Source organism: Conger conger, chromosome 17 (genome assembly GCF_963514075.1).
Source record: "Conger conger chromosome 17, fConCon1.1, whole genome shotgun sequence".
In the NCBI taxonomy this organism is placed as follows: Eukaryota; Metazoa; Chordata; class Actinopteri; order Anguilliformes; family Congridae; genus Conger; species Conger conger.
Genome location: NC_083776.1, coordinates 22,325,865 through 22,350,641, shown reverse-complemented (window position 1 = coordinate 22,350,641; position 24,777 = coordinate 22,325,865). Strand labels below are relative to the sequence as shown.

Below are 24,777 nucleotides of genomic sequence, written 5' to 3'. Positions count from 1 at the left end.
ACTTATTAAAGGTACAATAGGTAATTTCGGACTCTTAACGGTCAAGAGAGGAATTGCAACAACAGACAACCTCAAGACTCCAACACTGTTTAAGCTTCCCACAGTCTATGAATATAACACGCAATATAAATCGTTATTATACAGTTCCATGTTCTCGTGCACTGTTTTGGAAAGCTGACAGCGACAAACGCAACAGAGCCTGACGTCTTTTCGTAATGTTCTAGTAAGAAGATGTTCGCCGAACAAGTGACTTTATGATATCTTGACTTTGGTGTGCGACTCAACACTATTTATAATTTTCACTTCAGCGAACCAACTATATTGCGAGAAAGCAAGTTATTTGGCTGTGTAACTAGCTGGCTATATGATTAAGATATGAGAGTCTACCACAAATTGTGCATCTGCAATTTATAATTTGAGAGAAATAAAGGTTTACAGATGATTGAACACGTAAAGAGACAAAAGGAACGTATAGCTGCCCAAATTGCACTCCAGACAAGCGATCACTGAAACTCTGTATACTATTGCTTATCTAGTTAGAAAATAATACCAGTTCGCTATAACAAGCAAATTAGCGATTTTCCTCTAGCAGCAGCACCATAACAGACAAACAGCTGATCTGCTTGTAGAATAGGCTGCAAACGTCCTACGTATATCAACAGAGCACGCACTGGGCAAAGTTTAAGAAGCATAGCATCCTCCTCATCGTCATGGTCCAATACCCGTGAGCGAAAGGACGTGGTGATAACCTTCGGGGTAAACACAGGGTTCGGTCTCAGCACAACTCTGTCAGATCCTAAAAAGGAGAGACAGTTCGGGTGCACAGACAAGGCGCATAAATCGCTTACTCGCTTAGCAGAAACTAGCGCAGTAAGCAGCGCCACCTTAAAGGACAAAGCTCTCCACTCAACGCTCTCCAGCGGTTCGAAAGGAGGGCTACACAAGGCTTTTAGTATCACCGTTAAGTCCCACTACGGAACACGGGGTGGGGCCACGGGTTTCAGACGCCGGACGCCCTGGATAAAACGCTTTACCAGGGGGTGGGCAGCCACAGTAGAGCCACCATAGCCAGTATGGCACGCAGAAATTGCGAAGACATACCCCTTTAACGTGGACAAAGATAACCCCTTATCAAGTAGGCTCTGCAGAAGTTGAGGACTACGGATACAGGGCACACCAGGGGGTCCTGAGAGCGTTCGAGACACCAAGTCTCCCATCTGCCTTTATAAGCCATTGTAGTTGAGATAGCGCAAACATGCTGTATAGTATTTACAGCTGCCTCACTCAATCCCATTTTCACGAGCCTGCTCCTAACAGGGGCCAAGCCGTGAGGCGCAGCCTGCTTGGGTGGGGATGAAAAATGGTCCCTGCCCCCTGTGACAGGAGGTCCCGGCGCTGGGGAGGTTGCCACGGGACGCCGGTCAGCAGCAGGGCTATATCGGCCATCCACTGTTTGTGCGGCCAATCTGGCGCGATCAAAATCAGGGGTTTCTTCTCCTCTCTCACTTTGGCTAGTACCTGTGGTATCAGACCAAAGGGAGGGAAGGCATAGAGGAGGCCCTTGGGCCAGCGATGGGCTAGCGCGTCCACTCCCAGTGGGGGCGAGCCAGTTGCTGTCATCGCAAACCATAATGGGCAACGCGCATTCTGTCGGGAGGCGAATAAATCCACTCTCGCTTTCCCAAAGCGTGACCACACCTCCGCTACCACGAGTGGGTGAAGACACCACTCTAGGGGGGAGGGACCGCCCAGAGACAAGAGGTCTGCGCCACAGTTCAGCTGCCCCGGGACGTAGAGCGCCCGTAAGGAGCGAACTCGCAGGTATGCCGAAGTCCAGATCTTCACCGCCAGCCGGTGTAGATGTGGACATTTGGTGCCGCCCTGTCGGTTTAGCTAAGCAACTGTCGCTTTGTTGTCGCTTCTGATTAGAACGTGTCTGCCCCGAAGAAGGGGTTCGAAACGTTGTAATGCAAGCCATACTGTTGTGATCTCCAGCACATTGATATGAGGCAGAGGAGGCAACCCGCTCGCCATGATTCCATTGCAGACCGCACCCCACCCCTTGGTGGAGGCGTCTGTGTATACAGGGACATGAATGGAGATAGCGCCCATTGGCACACCGACACTCAGCATTCGCCCATTTCGCCAGTGCGAGAGTGCTCTCACAACCGACTGCGGAATGCGAAACAGCTTTTCTCTCATTGGATCGAAATGCATTCACTTCAGCCAGAATTGCACCGGTCTCATGCATAGCAATCCCAATGGAACCACGTTGATTGCTGCCGCCATTAAACCCAACAGGCGCATAATCGTGATTCCACTGATGCAGCGACCTGGGAGAAATCGGCCAGCGTGGTCTCTCAGGGAAGCAATTCTCTCCTGAGAGAGACGGGCCGTTATTGACAATGAGTTCAGCCGGAGCCCTAGGTACTGAATACACTGGCTCGGGGAGAAAACACTATTGTCGCGATTGATGGTGAAACCCAATCCTTCGATGTGGGTTATCAGCATCTCTGTGTGTTTCGCAGCCATCTCCCTGGAAGCGGCTAACACAAGCCAGTCATCCAGATACGTTAAAACACGTATGCCCTGTTGTCGCAATGGGGCGATAGCAGCCCACGTCACCATTTCGAAGGTGCGGGGTGCCAGGGACAGACCGAATGGGAGTTTGGTAAATTTGTACGCTCTTCTCAGAAAAGTGAAACGAAGGTACTGCCAATGGCGCTGTACAATGTTCACATGGAAGTAAGCGTCTTTTAAATCTACGAGCGTGAACCAGTCCTCTTGGCTGATTGAGCTCATTACACGCTTGTGCGTTAGCATCTGAAAACGTTGTTTCACCAAATGACGGTTCAGTGCTCGCAGGTCCAATATTGGTCTCACACCGCCGTCTTTCTTTGGAACGAGGAAATAAAGGGAATAAAACCCTCGCATTTCGTCGTGTTTGCCAAGAGAGTCTCCATCTCTTGGGAAAGTGCGCTGTTTAGATGCGGGGGCATATTCGTTTCCCTTACTCCTACAAAAGGAGGAGGGGGGACAGCGAACTGTAATGCGTAGCCCGCTCTGATTACAGTACTGAGCCATGGCGTCAGCTTGCACTTCCGAGTCCAAGCACAAAGGTTGAACGCGGACCTGGTTGAAAGCAGTGCAGACCGTACCGCGGGCTTCTGAATTTGCAGAAGCCCGGCTCTTAAGTGGGGGCGGGGTCGAATTCGAGCCAGCGACCTGGTGTTTATCTGGGATAGGCCGACGTAGAGTCCTGGCCGGCTTCCATTCTGAGCCGGCGAGGACTCCAATACTGCCTGAATGTCGGGTAAAAAGGCCCCTTTTGACTGGGAAATCACCAAGCGCTGATACCAGCTTTGAGGCAGAGGGCAAGGGAAATGTTTGTGTAACAACAGGGGGAGTATGCTTTGTGACTGTAAGGGCGAAACCCGCTCCCGAGTAGGCGCTAGCAAAGTCCGTGATACAGGAGGGGTGTCCGGTCCACTCGACCGGATCGCCTCTATGACACTCTCCCGCTGAAATTCAGGAACGCTTCTGGGCTTTCGATTGGCTCCAAATTGTCGTCTAGAAGGATCTCCTGATCGCTAGAGTGGAGAAGGAGGTCGTCGTCCTCGTCCCCAGAGCTGTTAGCGAGGGTTAGGAGCGCCTCTTCCAGATGGGCCGTGTCAGATGGAACCCTGCCATCGCATGGCAAAAGGCTCCGAGAAGTCAGCCAAACTGGCGTCTTCGCGGTGCATGCTTGCCCGGCGCAGTAACTCTTGCGCCCCGAGTGCAGCGCAGGCGGTGCAGGTCACCTTAGTTAAGGCAGCGAGAGCATGGGTCTCGCCGAGACGCATAACAAGAAGTGTGAGGGTCCGTATCCTCCACGGCTGTGTCGCACCCTTGGCACTGCTTCATGGCGAAATCTTCGAGCTTGAAGTCGTCTAGCAAGGGCCTTTGAGTCGGGAAAAAAAGCTCCTTCCTCACAGTGGCGCGTTTCTGCTCGCAGACGAAGAACTTTGGCGTGGTAGAAACGTAAGTCTCCAGCTCGGTTGCTAACCTGAAAATTTGAGAAGAAAGAACGACGGCCTGCGATGTCGCTTATATAGCCACCGTATGTAAATTTGGTCGCTAAAGCGCATCTTTGCCCTGATTGGCCATCAAGACGGCATTGCGTAGATCGTTATCTCGTTATCTCGAGATTGGATAAAATCCAATTCCCATAGAGCTTAAAGTGAAGCTAATAAAGAAATAGAACAGTTTTTCTGCAACAAAAAAAAATCCACCATGAAGGAAGGCTTAGCCCCTCCCACAGGAACATACCAATGCCCCATGCACAAACCTACACATTGACAAATGAAAACACGGAAAACAAACTGAGCGCTCTACAACATTCTCCACAAGGGAGGGCTATTAGTGCTTCAATGACACCAAGATTTATGTCTTGAAATCTTCAAATATGTTTTTAAATGTGAGAGAATTTTTCTCATGCTGTAAAATTATGACTTGTGCCTTTTGTATTTTAGGCACATTATGAGCTTCTTCTTTTTTTAAATAATTTTTTCAGATTTTCTCCCAATTTGGTAGCCAGTTGTACCCTATCTAATCCAATTAATGTTAGCTGGGGGATAGACCACCCACACCCCGCCCCTCGGAGGGCCGAAGGGATCTGGCGATCTGAGAACAACACGCTTTCTTCAGGCCGTCTCGTCTCATGCTCGTGACAGTGATTCTGAGGCGCCTGGGGTACCAAACATTATGAGCAATGTGCAATTTTAGGCTGCACATAATTATGCAGCAAAATCTTTTTAAAATAATAAATGTGAATCTTCAATGAATGTGAATGAATGTGAATATCTAGAACTACACTGCAGAAAGAATATGTACTTTTTAAAATGAGAACAGTCATAAACAGTTATGAATGTCATGAACAGCATAGAGTGTCAGGCTAAGAGTGTTACACTATTGTTATTATGGGTCTAGAAAAAGTTGGAAAAAAAAGTTTAAAATGATTTTAATTGATGAAACTGATATCTTGTTAGTATTTCTTGAAGACAATTAGTTGCACTGGCAATTAGTTGCATTGAAAATAGTTTGAAAAGTTAATTAAATTAGTTTTGTCATAGATTGCTTAAATTCTACATGATCTTTAAATAGCCTGAAGTGTATGTAAAGTGGCCTATGTAATGTATTGTACTCGGTGTGTCTTCTGCAAACTTTTCTCTAACATAGTAAATATCTTCTATGCCCACATACCTTGAGTTCTGCTGTCTGCTACTTATACAATGTCAGGTGTGTGTTTCACGTTACTGTATACTGTGTGCAGGGCAATTCCCTTTTAAAATGATGCTTGCACATTTTAGATTAGATTCAACTTTATTGTCATGAAATGCGTCCTTTGCATTTAACCCATCCTGGTTACAGTAGGTAAGTACAGGAGCAGTGGGCAGCCACAGTACAGTGCCCGGGGACCAACTCCAGCTCTGAGGCTATTGCACTGGTCAAGGGCAACAGCTGGAGTACACTAAGGGGCAATTCAGAGACTCCAATTAACCTAAATTGCATGTCTTTGTACTGTGGGAGGAGGCCGGAGTACCCAGAGGAAATCCATGCCGATACGGGGGAGAACATGCAACCTCCACACAGAAAGGCCCGGGCGGGGATCGAACCCATGACCTTCTTGCTGTGAGGCAACAGTGCTACCCGCTGCACCAACAGTGTATAACAAGCTCTTGTTTTAGGAATGTTCCAAACATGTTCTCTTTTACCGAGACAACCTGAAATAAATATATACAATATGGGTGCACTATGTTTCACATCAGACAGAAATGAAATTCTTATGAATACACTCAAATTCCCTAACTTGGTCCTGGGGCCCCCTGTGTATGCTGGTTTTCATTCCAATCATAATTGCAATCTCAGAATTTTAACAAGCAGTTAATTTGGCTTAATTAGCTGCTTCATGTTTCCAGAGATTGTTTAAACCACATCATGTCAGATTAAGCTATGCACGCCATGAAGTATTAACATTCCCAAGTTCATATTTAACAGGAGTCAAATCAAATCCTAAAGTAAAATCTTTAGGATATACTTACAGTCAGTGGTTGTAGCTGTTGCTTATACAAATGTAAAATGTAAGATATGAACTAATTAAATTAATTAATAATTAAAAGCGCAAGTTGGCACAAAATCCTAAAAGTGGTCGGCCCCTGTTGTGTACCTCTGCCTCATCAACTGAGACCATTTGTTAAATGAATGTTTTATTGAAATTATTGACAGGTGTCTGTGCTAAAGAATAATTTGTTCATTTATTCCAATTCCAATGAAATGTTGAATTGAGTCAAGGTTTTTAAGTAGTTGTTTGCTTATGTCAGCCACTAGGTGGGAGTAGAAAGCTGTGCATCATTCTCTCTCTTGCTTTAAAGCTGAATGTACACTCAATGAACACTTTACTAGGCATTTATTAGACTAATTTTATACTCAGTGGATGTTTTTAGTTTTTCGCACCATTCTCTGCAAACTCTAGAGACTGCATGAAAAGCTCAGGAGATCAGCAGTTACAGAAATACTCAAACCAGCCTGTCTGGCACCAACAATCATGGTCCACGGTCAAGGCAAAATTTCTGAGAGCACATTTTTTCCTATTCTGGTGGTTTATGCAGACATTAACCGTATCTGCATGATTTTATGCATTGCACTGCTGCCACACGATTGGCTGATTAGATAATTGCATCAATAAGTAGGTGTACAGGTATTCCTAATAGTGCTCAGTGAGTGCATATCAATATAGTGTCCGATGTGAAGTTTCCCCAGTATTCTAAATATTTAATGATATGCTCATTAATTTAGTAATTTACCATCTTTGATAGATGTGAGCTTTTAAATGTTTGATCTGCACAAATGAGTGAGTTATCTAATTTGCCTCAAATGATCAATCCGAATATCCTGGGATATAAGTAACTTTATTTTAGAACCCATTTCTGCTTGTATCTCTATGACAACTAGGATATATATTGATTCATTTGTTTGTGTATTTATGGTAAAAAAGAATGAGGAAAAATAATATTTTTTTATTTTTTTATTACACACACACACGCACGCACACACATTCACACACACAGCACACATGCGCACGCAGTGAAGCTGCTGGAACCCTATTCTTTTTGTTTTTATTTTTTATTTTTATTTTATTTTTTACTTCTGGACTACTGAAAACTCTTGAAAAATTGTGAATGTTGGCCACTACAATCCCTAATCCCTTAATATTTTACTGTTTGGCCTGTTGGTGGCACTATAGTGTTCATTCTTAAGTTTTGTATTTAAACGCTAATAAGTTTTGAACCGTTAATCGTAGAAAGATGGGATTAGGCTCAATCGATTGAATTTCTCATGTTGAACAAAATGGCCCCTATATTTGTAATCTACTTTTGGTTAGATTCATTTATATTATTAAATTTATGCAAAATGCTTAGACGACATCTCCTCCAAAGCCTACTGACCGATTTGCATGCAACTTGGATTAAAAGTTGTATGAAGAAAGTTTCTATGTTAAACATTCTGCATTCTGACTGCTTGGATCAATGCTAATGAAATTTGGTAGACATATGCAAACTATTATTCTGTGGAAGCACCCCCAATTTGGCATCACTGCGGCCATAGGTGGTGCTATAAAAATAGAAAATGTGTAAATGCCTCTATCTCTTGAACCATTTGACCAATCATACACTTGACTAATCTACTAACTTTAGATCAGGATTGGGTAATACTAACATTCTAACCATGTATTCATGTTTACCTTACGTTTCTTGTGCATGTCATTTACAAATTTACTAACCCTAGGGCAAGATAGGTTTATTACTAACGATTACTAATTACCTCGTTAACTTGTCAATCCTCCAAGGATATTTCATGGTGGATTCAAGACTTGGATTTCCCAAGATGCAACCTAGTGTTGTAGATTTGTGTCTGAATTTTTGGTGTGTCAAATGTCTATGTTCCTCGTTCTGTAAATAACTACAGTACTTCCTCTTTGAGATTCAATTTTGAATGCGTCAGTTGTGAGGGACCATTTTCTTTCTTTGGGACTAAAGTGAGTATTACGGTCTTCTTTTTCAGTAAATGAAAGTATTCTGTGCAAGTAAATGTTTGGTAGCCTGTAGCAATGCTTCTTGGACCTGTTTTTGGGGAGTCACTGTGAATGCCAGTTTTTGTGAATTAAGTTTGCCTGTTTGCCCAAAAGCCAGCTTGCTGAAAAAGTAAATACAAATAAAAAGGGAGAGACTAGTACTTTTGAATGACTTACCTGCAGTAAAGGGCATGCATGTGTTAGAGTATTCCACTGAAATAAATGTCAGGTCCACATGGTGCTCCTGTATAGGTAAACCCCTTAAGTCACATTTGTGAGACAGGTGCGTGGACCCAAAATGCACGACTCCGACAAAAGGGATGTAATAAAGTCCCATCAGGGCTTTATTCAGGGAATGTCCAGTGAGCGTAGTCAAAACAAGCATAGTTCATACATGTGAAATCCAGCCAAAACCAATGTACAGTACCAAGGGAGAAGGCAGTCTCGTAATCGGTACACCATGCAAAAAGTCCAGTAACCAGGAAAGCTGTCAGCGGGGCAGAAGTACAGGCGGACGGTAGGCAGGCTCAGGGTTGATGATGGCGCAAGAGTCAAGACCAAAGTCCGCTCCGCGGGGCAAAAGTACAAAGACAGCAGGCAAAGTCGTGGTACTAGCAGGCAATGGTCAACAAAACAGAAGTCAATAATCTTTGGTCAATAAACAGGCTTGGATCATAACGGGTAGACAATGGCTTACCCAACAGGAGGCAACAATTTTGCAAAGACATGACATGGAACTGAGCTTATATGCAGGTGTAGACAGGTGCAGACAATTAGCTTGAGCAGCATGAGAATGGAAATCAGGTGTGGAGGATTGACAAGATAATTATTAATCGTTAGTAATAAACCTATCCTGCCCTAGCGTTAGTAAATTAGTAAATGACATGCACAGGAAACGTAAGGTAAACATGAACACATGGTTAGAATGTTAGTATTACCCAATCCTGATATAAAGTTAGTAGATTAGTGAGAAGACAAGGGAAATTTAAACAATTAGGGAAGCGTGAGTGACAGAAAGAGAGAGAAAGCATGAATGCAAGGTTTGCAGAAAGACACAAAAAAGTGTATCCTAAACAATGAACGGAACTTAACATGAAACAACATAAATTGTGGCATAACAAGTTTGGAAAACTTCTGCCCCGCTGACAGCTTTCCTGGCTACCGGACTTCTTGCATGGTGTACCAATTACGAGACTGCCTTCTCCCTCGGTACTGTGCTTTGGTTCTTTGGCTGGATTTTACGTGTACGAACATTGCTTGTTTTTGACTACGCTCTCTGGATATTCCCTGAATAAAGCCCTGACGGGACTTTACTACACCATTGTTTCTGAGTTGTGCATTTTGGGTCCAAACCCCCCACGCACCCGTCTCAATTAGGAAATGCATTCACTTCACAGTTCTTGTTCTGGGAGCAACATTGACTGGTTTCCAACAGCCAAATCACCTCTCATTTAGTAAGCTATTAAATTAAATGAGTTCTATCATGTGTATAGGCCTATCTGGGGGGAAAAAATGTTTCATGTTGTGTCAAAAATTTTAGATGATAGATGAGTTTGAGAATGAAACTTTAAGGCACAATACAAATGCATTGGTAAAATGTTTCAAATGCATTTGGGAACATATTTGTACATCTTATGCTGGCTGAAATAAACATTGATACATGTTTTTTTTTTGGTCAGGGTCCTTCAGTAGAAGAAGAGAGATGAAAAGGAATAACTCTGCCTGGTCTGCAATACAGTCATCTCTGGTATTGGCATGCTTCATTTGGCATTGCTGTGTTCCGAATGAACCAACCGCAGGATACTATCTAAACAACTGCACTGCTTATCCATCTCAAAATGACACCAATGGAACCAACGTGCTGTGTAGGAAGCAGATGTTTTACACCGTTCCCTCAGATATACCGCCTGATGTGGAGGTTTTGGACATATCCTTCAATTCCATCTCACAACTCAAGGTGGGGAATTTCAAACTCCTCACAAATCTTAAGTATTTATATGTATCTAACAATTGGATCTGGCATGTGGAAAACGGCACCTTCAGAGACTTGTTCACTTTGCATGAGCTGAATCTTGCTCAGAACCGCCTAACTACCATCTCAAATGATATTTTTCAGGGCCTTGTCAACCTCAAAATATTCCGACTAGATGGTAACTTCATCAGTAAAATTGATCCATCGGTCTTTTCTTTACTTTCCAATATAAACACAGTCAACTTGACTAACAATAGCCTTCAGCATATGGAGCAGGTTCAACCAATCATAACACTGCCTGCATTGCAGAATCTGTACATTGGAAAGAACAACTTTTCTCATTTTAAATCCCAAGACATATCAAATATGTCCCTGGGAATAAAACTGTTGGATTTATCCTGGAATCCACTGGAAGTATTTCAGATCACAGCAGATATTTTCCCTCATCTTGAGACTTTAGACATCTCCTACGTCCGTGCCAATGGATATCTGAAGTGGAATGTGAAGGACCGGTCGTTTTTACGTAATGTGAACAGACTCAACCTCAGTGGCATCCACATCTCTGAGGAAGAAATAGCCAAAGTGTTTTACAGTGTGAATGGCTCTTTGATCCACCTGAGGATGTATCAAATGAAGTTAAACATCAAACCTCTGTTGAAGAAAGCTTGCCAGATCCCCACTTTAAGCGTCATTCATCTCAAAACAAACACCATCACTGCTCTTGATAACCAGTTATTCTTGCCCTGTTCATTTTTGAACGAATTGGATATGACGGCTAACAAGATCAATCGTGTGTGGGGGCTTGCATTCAAACCTCTTGAGCGCTTAACAAACCTGCGCATTGGTCACAACCGCATCGAGAAAGTCCCAAGCGCTATTAGACATCTCCCTGCCCTCGAGACGCTGGATCTCAGCTTCAATAGAATTGCTCGTATTAACTGCTCTGACTTTGCCCATCTGAGACAGCTGAGATATCTCTACCTGTTTCACAATCACATATCGGGTCTCAGCCCCTGTGTGTTCAAAGACATGCCAAATCTTCAGACACTGAAGTTGGGGACCAACAATATATTGAGCACCAGAGGTGCTTTTAGTGACCTGCAGAATCTAGAATATTTGCAGTTGCGAAATAATAAACTGAGTATTATCAAACCAAATGATTTTAAAGCCTTAAGGTCCCTCAAATACTTGGATCTTATTGACAATCAAATTACTGCAATAGAAGCTTTCCCAGAACTACCCAATCTGAAACGGTTATATCTGAACGCAAACAAGATCACCCAGGTTACAATTAGTTCAAAAGATCTCTTTTCAGGGTTGTCCAACTTAGAAATACTGGATTTATCCGCAAATATGATATCATATGACACACAATTTGAATTAGAACACCCCCCTTTTGCTCTGCTAAAGTCTTTGGAATATCTGGCGATCAACAGCCAAGGTCATAAGGGGTTATGCAATCTGCCACCCAACCTTCTGAAGGGTTTGACCTCTTTGCGTAAGCTCAATGCTGGAAATTTAAACATTGAATCTCTGCACCCAGATACTTTCAGTCACACACCACACCTGTTACACCTGGACATCAGCAAGAATACGTTTACCACTCTCACCTCTCAAGTGTTCTGGAACATTCCAGATCTCACCATGCTGATCATAAATAAAGTCCGCTTACAATCCCTAGACTTCCTGATCCAGGCCAACCTCTCCAGGCTCCAGGCCCTGGCGGTGAAGCAAAACCAGCTGGCTGTCATCAACGAGACACTGATCCGCTCCCTCCCTGCCCTCACTTGCCTCAGCATGGCGAACAACACCTTCACCTGTGACTGCCAAAATGCCTGGTTCATCCGCTGGGCACGCGATGACAATCACACCCAGGTCATCGGTGCCAGTGGCTTCACCTGCAATTACCCCGCTGACTTGAGTGGAGCCAAGCTGTTAGATCTGGACACAGGATTGTGCTATGTGGATATAGGGTTCTTCTGCTTTGTCTCCACCACCATTCTGGTTGTGTTGACCCTGCTGGGCTCAATGTGCTACCACTTCTTTCGCTGGCAGATGATCTACACCTACTACCTCTTCCAAGCCTTCCTCTATGACCGCAGAAATAAAAAAACGCAGGAATTTGAGTACGACGCCTTTATCTCCTACAATACTCGGGATGAGCCGTGGGTTCTGGAGGAACTCCTGCCCGAGCTGGAGGACAGGCAGGGCTGGAGACTCTGCCTGCACCATCGGGACTTTGAGCCGGGGAAGCCTATCCTGGAAAACATAGTGGAGAGCATCTACAGAAGCCGCAAGACCATCTGCCTGATCAGCCGCCACTACCTGGAGAGCGAGTGGTGCTCCAGGGAGATCCAGGTAGCCAGCTTTCGGCTCTTTGATGAGAGCCAGGACGTCCTGGTCCTGGTGTTCCTGGAGGACATTCCACCTAGCCAGCTCTCCCCCTACCACAGGATGAGGAAGCTGGTGAAGAAGCGTACCTATCTGACCTGGCCAAAACCAGGAGACCACACCACGGTCTTCTGGCAGAAACTCAGAGTTGCCCTGGAGACCACGGAAGGACCTGACCAGGAAAACCCAATTCTATCTGGACTGGAGCATTAAGATTATATCACAACACACATTCCCACCCATAAGTAAGATCCCAAACACTCCAATCATTATTTTATTGTCTCTATAGATGGTTATGAATTGTTCAACTTAAATGTAAATGTCAGTTAGTTACAATTATAGCTGGGTGTTTGTCATGGAAGTCTCAAGACAATTGTGCAAAACAGAAAAGCAAGACCACATCTGAGTGGCAGAAAAAAAACTTTTTTTTTTAGAGTTTTGGAGTGGGAGAAACAAATTCCTTACTTAATATAGTAAATGCTGTGGGAGGACCTGGACAGAGACTGATATCAAATTATAGGAAGCATTTGGTCACAGGTGTAGCTACAAGGTGGTGCAACCACTTATTAAAGGTACAATAGGTAATTTCGGACTCTTAACAGTCAAGAGAGGAATTGCAACAACAGACAACCTCAAGACTCCAACACTGTTTAAGCTTCCCACAGTCTATGAATATAACACGCAATATAAATCGTTATTATACAGTTCCATGTTCTCGTGCACTGTTTTGGAAAGCTGACAGCGACAAACGCAACAGAGCCTGACGTCTTTTCGTAATGTTCTAGTAAGAAGATGTTCGCCGAACAAGTGACTTTATGATATCTTGACTTTGGTGTGCGACTCAACACTATTTATAATTTTCACTTCAGCGAACCAACTATATTGCGAGAAAGCAAGTTATTTGGCTGTGTAACTAGCTGGCTATATGATTAAGATATGAGAGTCTACCACAAATTGTGCATCTGCAATTTATAATTTGAGAGAAATAAAGGTTTACAGATGATTGAACACGTAAAGAGACAAAAGGAACGTATAGCTGCCCAAATTGCACTCCAGACAAGCGATCACTGAAACTCTGTATACTATTGCTTATCTAGTTAGAAAATAATACCAGTTCGCTATAACAAGCAAATTAGCGATTTTCCTCTAGCAGCAGCACCATAACAGACAAACAGCTGATCTGCTTGTAGAATAGGCTGCAAACGTCCTACGTATATCAACAGAGCACGCACTGGGCAAAGTTTAAGAAGCATAGCATCCTCCTCATCGTCATGGTCCAATACCCGTGAGCGAAAGGACGTGGTGATAACCTTCGGGGTAAACACAGGGTTCGGTCTCAGCACAACTCTGTCAGATCCTAAAAAGGAGAGACAGTTCGGGTGCACAGACAAGGCGCATAAATCGCTTACTCGCTTAGCAGAAACTAGCGCAGTAAGCAGCGCCACCTTAAAGGACAAAGCTCTCCACTCAACGCTCTCCAGCGGTTCGAAAGGAGGGCTACACAAGGCTTTTAGTATCACCGTTAAGTCCCACTGCGGAACACGGGGTGGGGCCACGGGTTTCAGACGCCGGACGCCCTGGATAAAACGCTTTACCAGGGGGTGGGCAGCCACAGTAGAGCCACCATAGCCAGTATGGCACGCAGAAATTGCGAAGACATACCCCTTTAACGTGGACAAAGATAACCCCTTATCAAGTAGGCTCTGCAGAAGTTGAGGACTACGGATACAAGGCACACCAGGGGGTCCTGAGAGCGTTCGAGACACCAAGTCTCCCATCTGCCTTTATAAGCCATTGTAGTTGAGATAGCGCAAACATGCTGGATAGTATTTACAGCTGCCTCACTCAATCCCATTTTCACGAGCCTGCTCCTAACAGGGGCCAAGCCGTGAGGCGCAGCCTGCTTGGGTGGGGATGAAAAATGGTCCCTGCCCCCTGTGACAGGAGGTCCCGGCGCTGGGGAGGTCGCCACGGGACGCCGGTCAGCAGCAGGGCTATATCGGCCATCCACTGTTTGTGCGGCCAATCTGGCGCGATCAAAATCAGGGGTTTCTTCTCCTCTCTCACTTTGGCTAGTACCTGTGGTATCAGACCAAAGGGAGGGAAGGCATAGAGGAGGCCCTTGGGCCAGCGATGGGCTAGCGCGTCCACTCCCAGTGGGGGCGAGCCAGTTGCTGTCATCGCAAACCATAATGGGCAACGCGCATTCTGTCGGGAGGCGAATAAATCCACTCTCGCTTTCCCAAAGCGTGACCACACCTCCGCTACCACGAGTGGGTGAAGACACCACTCTAGGGGGGAGGGACCGCCCAGAGACAAGAGGTCTGCGCCACAGTTCAGCTGCCCCGGGACGTAGAGCGCCCGTAAGGAGCGCCCGCCAGCCGGTGTAGATGTGGACATTTGGTGCCGCCCTGTCGGTTTAGCTAAGCAACTGTCGCTTTGTTGTCGCTTCTGATTAGAACGTGTCTGCCCCGAAGAAGGGGTTCGAAACGTTGTAATGCAAGCCATACTGTTGTGATCTCCAGCACATTGATATGAGGCAGAGGAGGCAACCCGCTCGCCATGATTCCATTGCAGACCGCACCCCACCCCTTGGTGGAGGCGTCTGTGTATACAGGGACATGAATGGAGATAGCGCCCATTGGCACACCGACACTCAGCATTCGCCCATTTCGCCAGTGCGAGAGTGCTCTCACAACCGACTGCGGAATGCGAAACAGCTTTTCTCTCATTGGATCGAAATGCATTCACTTCAGCCAGAATTGCACCGGTCTCATGCATAGCAATCCCAATGGAACCACGGTGATTGCTGCCGCCATTAAACCCAACAGGCGCATAATCGTGATTCCACTGATGCAGCGACCTGGGAGAAATCGGCCAGCGTGGTCTCTCAGGGAAGCAATTCTCTCCTGAGAGAGACGGGCCGTTATTGACAATGAGTTCAGCCGGAGCCCTAGGTACTGAATACACTGGCTCGGGGTGAAAACACTATTGTCGCGATTGATGGTGAAACCCAATCCTTCGATGTGGGTTATCAGCATCTCTGTGTGTTTCGCAGCCAACTCCCTGGAAGGGGCTAACACAAGCCAGTCATCCAGATACGTTAAAACACGTATGCCCTGTTGTCGCAATGGGGCGATAGCAGCCCACGTCACCATTTCGAAGGTGCGGGGTGCCAGGGACAGACCGAATGGGAGTTTGGTAAATTTGTACGCTCTTCTCAGAAAAGTGAAACGAAGGTACTGCCAATGGCGCTGTACAATGTTCACATGGAAGTAAGCGTCTTTTAAATCTACGAGCGTGAACCAGTCCTCTTGGCTGATTGAGCTCATTACCCGCTTGTGCGTTAGCATCTGAAAACGTTGTTTCACCAAATGACGGTTCAGTGCTCGCAGGTCCAATATTGGTCTCACACCGCCGTCTTTCTTTGGAACAAGGAAATAAAGGGAATAAAACCCTCGCATTTCGTCGTGTTTGCCAAGAGAGTCTCCATCTCTTGGGAAAGTGCGCTGTTTAGATGCGGGGGCATATTCGTTTCCCTTACTCCTACAAAAGGAGGAGGGGGGACAGCGAACTGTAACGCGTAGCCTGCTCTGATTACAGTACTGAGCCATGGCGTCAGCTTGCACTTCCGAGTCCAAGCACAAAGGTTGAACGCGGACCTGGTTGAAAGCAGTGCAGACCGTACCGCGGGCTTCTGAATTTGCAGAAGCCCGGCTCTTAAGTGGGGGTGGGGTCGAATTCGAGCCAGCGACCTGGTGTTTATCTGGGATAGGCCGACGTAGAGTCCTGGCCGGCTTCCATTCTGAGCCGGCGAGGACTCCAATACTGCCTGAATGTCGGGGAAAAAGGCCCCTTTTGACTGGGAAATCACCAAGCGCTGATGCCAGCTTTGAGGCAGAGGGCAAGGGAAATGTTTGTGTAACAACAGGGTGAGTGTGCTTTGTGACTGTAAGGGCGAAACCCGCTCCCGAGTAGGCGCTAGCAAAGTCCGTGATACAGGAGGGGTGTCCGGTCCACTCGACCGGATCGCCTCTATGACACTCTCCCTCTGAAATTCAGGAACGCTTCTGGGCTTTCGATTGGCTCCAAATTGTCGTCTGGAAGGATCTCCTGATCGCTAGAGTGGAGAAGGAGGTCGTCGTCCTCGTCCCCAGAGCTGTTAGCGAGGGTTAGGAGCGCCTCTTCCAGATGGGCCGTGTCAGACGGACCCTGCCATCGCATGGCAAAAGGCTCCGAGAAGTCAGCCAAACTGGCGTCTTCGCGGTGCATGCTTGCCCGGCGCAGTAACTCTTGCGCCCCGAGTGCAGCGCAGGCGGTGCAGGTCACCTTAGTTAAGGCAGCGAGAGCATGGGTCTCGCCGAGACGCATAACAAGAAGTGTGAGGGTCCGTATCCTCCACGGCTGTGTCGCACCCTTGGCACTGCTTCATGGCGAAATCTTCGAGCTCGAAGTCGTCTAGCAAGGGCCTTTGAGTCGGGAAAAAAAGCTCCTTCCTCACAGCGGCGCGTTTCTGCTCGCAGACGAAGAACTTTGGCGTGGTAGAAACGTAAGTCTCCAGCTCGGTTGCTAACCTGAAAATTTGAGAAGAAAGAACGACGGCCTGCGATGTCGCTTATATAGCCACCGTATGTAAATTTGGTCGCTAAAGCGCATCTTTGCCCTGATTGGCCATCAAGATGGCATTGCGTAGATCGTTATCTCGTTATCTCGAGATTGGATAAAATCCAATTCCCATAGAGCTTAAAGTGAAGCTAATAAAGAAATAGAACAGTTTTTCTGCAAAAAAAAAAATCCACCATGAAGGAAGGCTTAGCCCCTCCCACAGGAACATACCAATGCCCCATGCACAAACCTACACATTGACAAATGAAAACACGGAAAACAAACTGAGCGCTCTACAACATTCTCCACAAGGGAGGGCTATTAGTGCTTCAATGACACCAAGATTTATGTCTTGAGATCTTCAAATATGTTTTTAAATGTGAGAGAATTTTTCTCATGCTGTAAAATTATGACTTGTGCCTTTTGAATTTTAGGCACATTATGAGCTTCTTCTTTTTTTAAATAATTTTTTCAGATTTTCTCCCAATTTGGTAGCCAGTTGTACCCTATCTAATCCAATTAATGTTAGCTGGGGGATAGACCACCCACACCCCGCCCCTCGGAGGGCCGAAGGGATCTGGCGATCTGAGAACAACACGCTTTCTTCAGGCCGTCTCGTCTCATGCTCGTGACAGTGATTCTGAGGCGCCTGGGGTACCAAACATTATGAGCAATGTGGAATTTTAGGCTGCACATAATTATGCAGCAAAATCTTTTTAAAATAATAAATGTGAATCTTCAATGAATGTGAATGAATGTGAATATCTAAAACTACACTGCAGAAAGAATATGTACTTTTTAAAATGAGAACAGTATGAATGTCATGAACAGCATAGAGTGTCAGGCTAAGAGTGTTACATTATTGTTATTATGGGTCTAGAAAAAGTTGGAAAAAAAAGTTTAAAATGATTTTAATTGATGAAACTGATATCTTGTTAGTATTTCTTGAAGACAATTAGTTGCACTGGCAATTAGTTGCATTGAAAATTGTTTGAAAAGTTAATTAAATTAGTTTTGTCATAGATTGCTTAAATTCTACATGATCTTTAAATAGCCTGAAGTGTATGTAAAGTGGCCTATGTAATGTATTGTACTCTGTGTGTCTTCTGCAAACTTTTCTCTAACATAGTAAATATCTTCTATGCCCACATACCTTGAGTTCTGCTGTCTGCTACTTATACAATGTCAGGTGTGTGTTTCACGTTACTGTATACTGTGTGCAGGGCAATTCCCTTTTAAAATGATGCTTGCACATTTTAGATTAGATTCAACTTTATTGTCATGAAATGCGTCCTTTGCATTTAACCCATCCTGGTTACAGTAGGTAAGTACAGGAGCAGTGGGCAGCCACAGTACAGTGCCCGGGGACCAACTCCAGCTCTGAGGCTATTGCACTGGTCAAGGGCAACAGCTGGAGTACACTAAGGGGCAATTCAGAGACTCCAATTAACCTAAATTGCATGTCTTTGTACTGTGGGAGGAGGCCGGAGTACCCAGAGAAAATCCACGCCGATACGGGGGAGAACATGCAACCTCCACACAGAAAGGCCCGGGCGGGGATCGAACCCATGACCTTCTTGCTGTGAGGCAACAGTGCTACCCGCTGCACCAACAGTGTATAACAAGCTCTTGTTTTAGGAATGTTCCAAACATGTTCTCTTTTACCGAGACAACCTGAAATAAATATGTACAATATGGGTGCACTATGTTTGACATCAGACAGAAATGAAATTCTTATGAATACACTCAAATTCCCTAACTTGGTCCCGGGGCCCCCTGTGTATGCTGGTTTTCATTCCAATCATAATTGCAATCTCAGAATTTTAACAAGCAGTTAATTTGGCTTAATTAGCTGCTTCATGTTTCCAGAGATTGTTTAAACCACATCATATCAGATTAAGCTATGCACGCCATGAAGTATTAACATTCCCAAGTTCATATTTAACAGGAGTCAAATCAAATCCTAAAGTAAAATCTTTAGGATATACTTACAGTCAGTGGTTGTAGCTGTTGCTTATACAAATGTAAAATTAAGATATGAACTAATTAAATAATTAAAAGCGCAAGTTGGCACAAAATCCTAAAAGTGGTCGGCCCCTGTTGTGTACCTCTGCCTCATCAACAGGGAGACCATTTGTTAAATGAATGTTTTATTGAAATTATTGACAGGTGTCTGTGCTAAAGAATAATTTGTTCATTTATTCCAATTCCAATGAAATGTTGAATTGAGTCAAGGTTTTTAAGTAGTTGTTTGCTTATGTCAGCCACTAGGTGGGAGTAGAGAGCTGTGCATCATTCTCTCTCTTGCTTTAAAGCTGAATGTACACTCAATGAACACTTTACTAGGCATTTATTAGACTAATTTTATACTCAGTGGATGTTTTTAGTTTTTCGCACCATTCTCTGCAAACTCTAGAGACTGCATGAAAAGCTCAGCAGATCAGCAGTTACAGAAATACTCAAACCAGCCTGTCTGGCACCAACAATCATGGTCCACGGTCAAGGCAAAATTTCTGAGAGCACATTTTTTCCTATACTGGTGGTTTATGCAAACATTAACCGTATCTGCATGATTTTATGCATTGCACTGCTGCCACACGATTGGCTGATTAGATAATTGCATCAATAAGTAGGTGTACAGGTATTCCTAATAGTGCTCAGTGAGTGCATATCAATATAGTGTCCGATGTGAAGTTTCCCCAGTATTCTAAATATTTAATGATATGCTCATTAATTTAGTAATTTACCATCTTTGATAGATGTGAGCTTTTAAATGTTTGATCTGCACAAATGAGTGAGTTATCTAATTTGCCTCAAATGATCAATCCGAATATCCTGGGATATAAGTAACTTTATTTTAGAACCCATTTCTGCTTGTATCTCTATGACAACTAGGATATATATTGATTCATTTGTTTGTGTATTTATGGTAAAAAAGAAAGAGGAAAAAAAATATTTTTTTATTTTTTTATTACACACACACACGCACGCACACACATTCACACACACAGCACACATGCGCACGCAGTGAAGCTGCTGGAACCCTATTCTTTTTGTTTTGATTTTTGATTTTATTTTATTTTTTTACTTCTGGGCCTATAACTTCTGTTTGGACTACTGAAAACTCTTGAAAAATTGTGAATGTTGGCCACTACAATCCCTAATCCCTTAATATTTTACTGTTTGGCCTGTTGGTGGCACTATAGTGTTCATTCTTAAGTTTTGTATTTAAACGCTAATAAGTTTTGAACCGTTAATCGTAGAAAGATGGGATTAGGCTCAATCGATTGAATTTCTCATGTTGAACAAAATGGCCCCTATATTTGTAATCTACTTTTGGTTAGATTCATTTATATTATTAAATTTATGCAAAATGCTTAGACGACATCTCCTCCAAAGCCTACTGACCGATTTGCATGCAACTTGGATTAAAAGTTGTATGAAGAAAGTTTCTATGTTAAACATTCTGCATTCTGACTGCTTGGATCAATGCTAATGAAATTTGGTAGACATATGCAAACTATTATTCTGTGGAAGCACCCCCAATTTGGCATCACTGCGGCCATAGGTGGTGCTATAAAAATAAAAAATGTGTAAATGCCTCTATCTCTTGAACCATTTGACCAATCATACACTTGACTAATCTACTAACTTTAGATCAGGATTGGGTAATACTAACATTCTAACCATGTATTCATGTTTACCTTACGTTTCTTGTGCATGTCATTTACAAATTTACTAACCCTAGGGCAAGATAGGTTTATTACTAACGATTACTAATTACCTCGTTAACTTGTCAATCCTCCAAGGATATTTCATGGTGGATTCAAGACTTGGATTTCCCAAGATGCAACCTAGTGTTGTAGATTTGTGTCTGAATTTTTGGTGTGTCAAATGTCTATGTTCCTCGTTCTGTAAATAACTACAGTACTTCCTCTTTGAGATTCAATTTTGAATGCGTCAGTTGTGAGGGACCATTTTCTTTCTTTGGGACTAAAGTGAGTATTACGGTCTTCTTTTTCAGTAAATGAAAGTATTCTGTGCAAGTAAATGTTTGGTAGCCTGTAGCAATGCTTCTTGGACCTGTTTTTGGGGAGTCACTGTGAATGCCAGTTTTTGTGAATTAAGTTTGCCTGTTTGCCCAAAAGCCAGCTTGCTGAAAAAGTAAATACAAATAAAAAGGGAGAGACTAGTACTTTTGAATGACTTACCTGCAGTAAAGGGCATGCATGTGTTAGAGTATTCCACTGAAATAAATGTCAGGTCCACATGGTGCTCCTGTATAGGTAAACCCCTTAAGTCACATTTGTGAGACAGGTGCGTGGGGGGGTGGACCCAAAATGCACGACTCCGACAAAAGGGATGTAATAAAGTCCCATCAGGGCTTTATTCGGGGAATGTCCAGTGAGCGTAGTCAAAACAAGTATAGTTCATACATGTGAAATCCAGCCAAAACCAATGTACAGTACCAAGGAAGAAGGCAGTCTCGTAATCGGTACACCATGCAAAAAGTCCAGTAACCAGGAAAGCTGTCAGCGGGGCAGAAGTACAGGCAGACGGTAGGCAGGCTCAGGGTGGATGATGGCTACTACACCATTGTTTCTGAGTCGTGCATTTTGGGTCCAAACCCCCCACGCACCCGTCTCAATTAGGAAATGCATTCACTTCACTGTTCTTGTTCTGGGAGCAACATTGACTGTGTAGGAAGCAGATGTTTTACACCGTTCCCTCAGATATACCGGTTTTGGACATATCCTTCAATTCCATCTCACAACTCAAGGTGGGGAATTTCAAACTCCTCACAAATCTTAAGTATTTATATGTATCTAACAATTGGATCTGGCATGTGGAAAACGGCACCTTCAGAGACTTGTTCACTTTGCATGAGCTGAATCTTGCTCAGAACCGCCTAACTACCATCTCAAATGATATTTTTCAGGGCCTTGTCAACCTCAGAATATTCCGACTAGATGGTAACTTCATCAGTAAAATTGATCCATCGGTCTTTTCTTTACTTTCCAATATAAACACAGTCAACTTGACTAACAATAGCCTTCAGCATATGGAGCAGGTTCAACCAATCATAACACTGCCTGCATTGCAGAATCTGTACATTGGAAAGAACAACTTTTCTCATTTTAAATCCCAAGACATATCAAATATGTCCCTGGGAATAAAACTGTTGGATTTATCCTGGAATCCACTGGAAGTATTTCAGATCACAGCAGATATTTTCCCTCATCTTGAGACTTTAGACATCTCCTACGTCCGTGCCAATGGATATCTGAAGTGGAATGTGAAGGACCGGTCGTTTTTACGTAATGTGAACAGACTCAACCTCAGTGGCATCCACATCTCTGAGGAAGAAATAGCCAAAGTGTTTTACAGTGTGAATGGCTCTTTGATCCACCTGAGGATGTATCAAATGAAGTTAAACATCAAACCTCTCTTGAAGAAAGCTTGCCAGATCCCCACTTTAAGCGTCATTCGTCTCAAAACAAACACCATCACTGCTCTTGATAACCAGTTATTCTTGCCCTGTTCATTTTTGAACGAATTGGATATGACGGCTAACAAGATCAATCGTGTGTGGGGGCTTGCATTCAAACCTCTTGAGCGCTTAACAAACCTGCGCATTGGTCACAACCGCATCGAGAAAGTCCCAAGCGCTATTAGACATCTCCCTGCCCTCGAGACGCTGGATCTCAGCTTCAATAGAATTGCTCGTATTAACTGCTCTGACTTTGCCCATCTGAGACAGCTGAGATATCTCTACCTGTTTCACAATCACATATCGGGTCTCAGCCCCTGTGTGTTCAAAGACATGCCAAATCTTCAGACACTGAAGTTGGGGACCAACAATATATTGAGCACCAGAGGTGCTTTTAGTGACCTGCAGAATCTAGAATATTTGCAGTTGCGAAATAATAAACTGAGTATTATCAAACCAAATGATTTTAAAGCCTTAAGGTCCCTCAAATACTTGGATCTTATTGACAATCAAATTACTGCAATAGAAGCTTTCCCAGAACTACCCAATCTGAAACGGTTATATCTGAACGCAAACAAGATCACCCAGGTTACAATTAGTTCAAAAGATCTCTTTTCAGGGTTGTCCAACTTAGAAATACTGGATTTATCCGCAAATATGATATCATATGACACACAATTTGAATTAGAACACCCCCCTTTTGCTCTGCTAAAGTCTTTGGAATATCTGGCGATCAACAGCCAAGGTCATAAGGGGTTATGCAATCTGCCACCCAACCTTCTGAAGGGTTTGACCTCTTTGCGTAAGCTCAATGCTGGAAATTTAAACATTGAATCTCTGCACCCAGATACTTTCAGTCACACACCACACCTGTTACACCTGGACATCAGCAAGAATACGTTTACCACTCTCACCTCTCAAGTGTTCTGGAACATTCCAGATCTCACCATGCTGATCATAAATAAAGTCCGCTTACAATCCCTAGACTTCCTGATCCAGGCCAACCTCTCCAGGCTCCAGGCCCTGGCGGTGAAGCAAAACCAGCTGGCTGTCATCAACGAGACACTGATCCGCTCCCTCCCTGCCCTCACTTGCCTCAGCATGGCGAACAACACCTTCACCTGTGACTGCCAAAATGCCTGGTTCATCCGCTGGGCACGCGATGACAATCACACCCAGGTCATCGGTGCCAGTGGCTTCACCTGCAATTACCCCGCTGACTTGAGTGGAGCCAAGCTGTTAGATCTGGACACAGGATTGTGCTATGTGGATATAGGGTTCTTCTGCTTTGTCTCCACCACCATTCTGGTTGTGTTGACCCTGCTGGGCTCAATGTGCTACCACTTCTTTCGCTGGCAGATGATCTACACCTACTACCTCTTCCAAGCCTTCCTCTATGACCGCAGAAATAAAAAAACGCAGGAATTTGAGTACGACGCCTTTATCTCCTACAATACTCGGGATGAGCCGTGGGTTCTGGAGGAACTCCTGCCCGAGCTGGAGGACAGGCAGGGCTGGAGACTCTGCCTGCACCATCGGGACTTTGAGCCGGGGAAGCCTATCCTGGAAAACATAGTGGAGAGCATCTACAGAAGCCGCAAGACCATCTGCCTGATCAGCCGCCACTACCTGGAGAGCGAGTGGTGCTCCAGGGAGATCCAGGTAGCCAGCTTTCGGCTCTTTGATGAGAGCCAGGACGTCCTGGTCCTGGTGTTCCTGGAGGACATTCCACCTAGCCAGCTCTCCCCCTACCACAGGATGAGGAAGCTGGTGAAGAAGCGTACCTACCTGACCTGGCCAAAACCAGGAGAGAACACCACGGTCTTCTGGCAGAAACTCAGAGTTGCCCTGGAGACCACGGAAGGACCTGACCAGGAAAATCCAATTCTATCTGGACTGGAGCATTAAGATTATATCACAACACACATTCCCACCCATAAGTAAGATCCCAAACACTCCAATCATTATTTTATTGTCTCTATAGATGGTTATGAATTGTTCAACTTAAATGTAAATGTCTGTTAGTTACAACTATAGCTGGGTGTTTGTCATGGAAGTCTCAAGACAATTGTGCAAAACAGAAAAGCAAGACCACATCTGAGTGGCAGAAAAAAAACTTTTTTTTTTGGAGTTTTGGAGTGGGAGAAACAAATTCCTTACTTAATATAGTAAATGCTGGGGGAGTACCTGAACAGAGACTGATATCAA

General features: G+C 44.3%; 1 protein-coding gene and 1 pseudogene across 1 annotated transcript; one reads left to right on the top strand and one right to left on the bottom strand.

Annotated features, from left to right (window-relative positions):
- Window positions 1-1,296: 1,296 nt before the first annotated feature.
- LOC133116272 (uncharacterized) lies at window positions 1,297-4,701 on the bottom strand (annotated as a pseudogene).
- A 5,111-nt stretch (window positions 4,702-9,812) lies between these two features.
- Window positions 9,813-24,477, top strand: LOC133116271 (uncharacterized). Its single transcript, XM_061225710.1, has 2 exons — window positions 9,813-12,679; window positions 21,783-24,477. Exons 1-2 carry the CDS (start codon window positions 9,813-9,815, stop codon window positions 24,475-24,477), a joined length of 5,562 nt encoding a protein of 1,853 aa, XP_061081694.1.
- The last annotated feature ends 300 nt before the right edge of the window (window positions 24,478-24,777 follow it).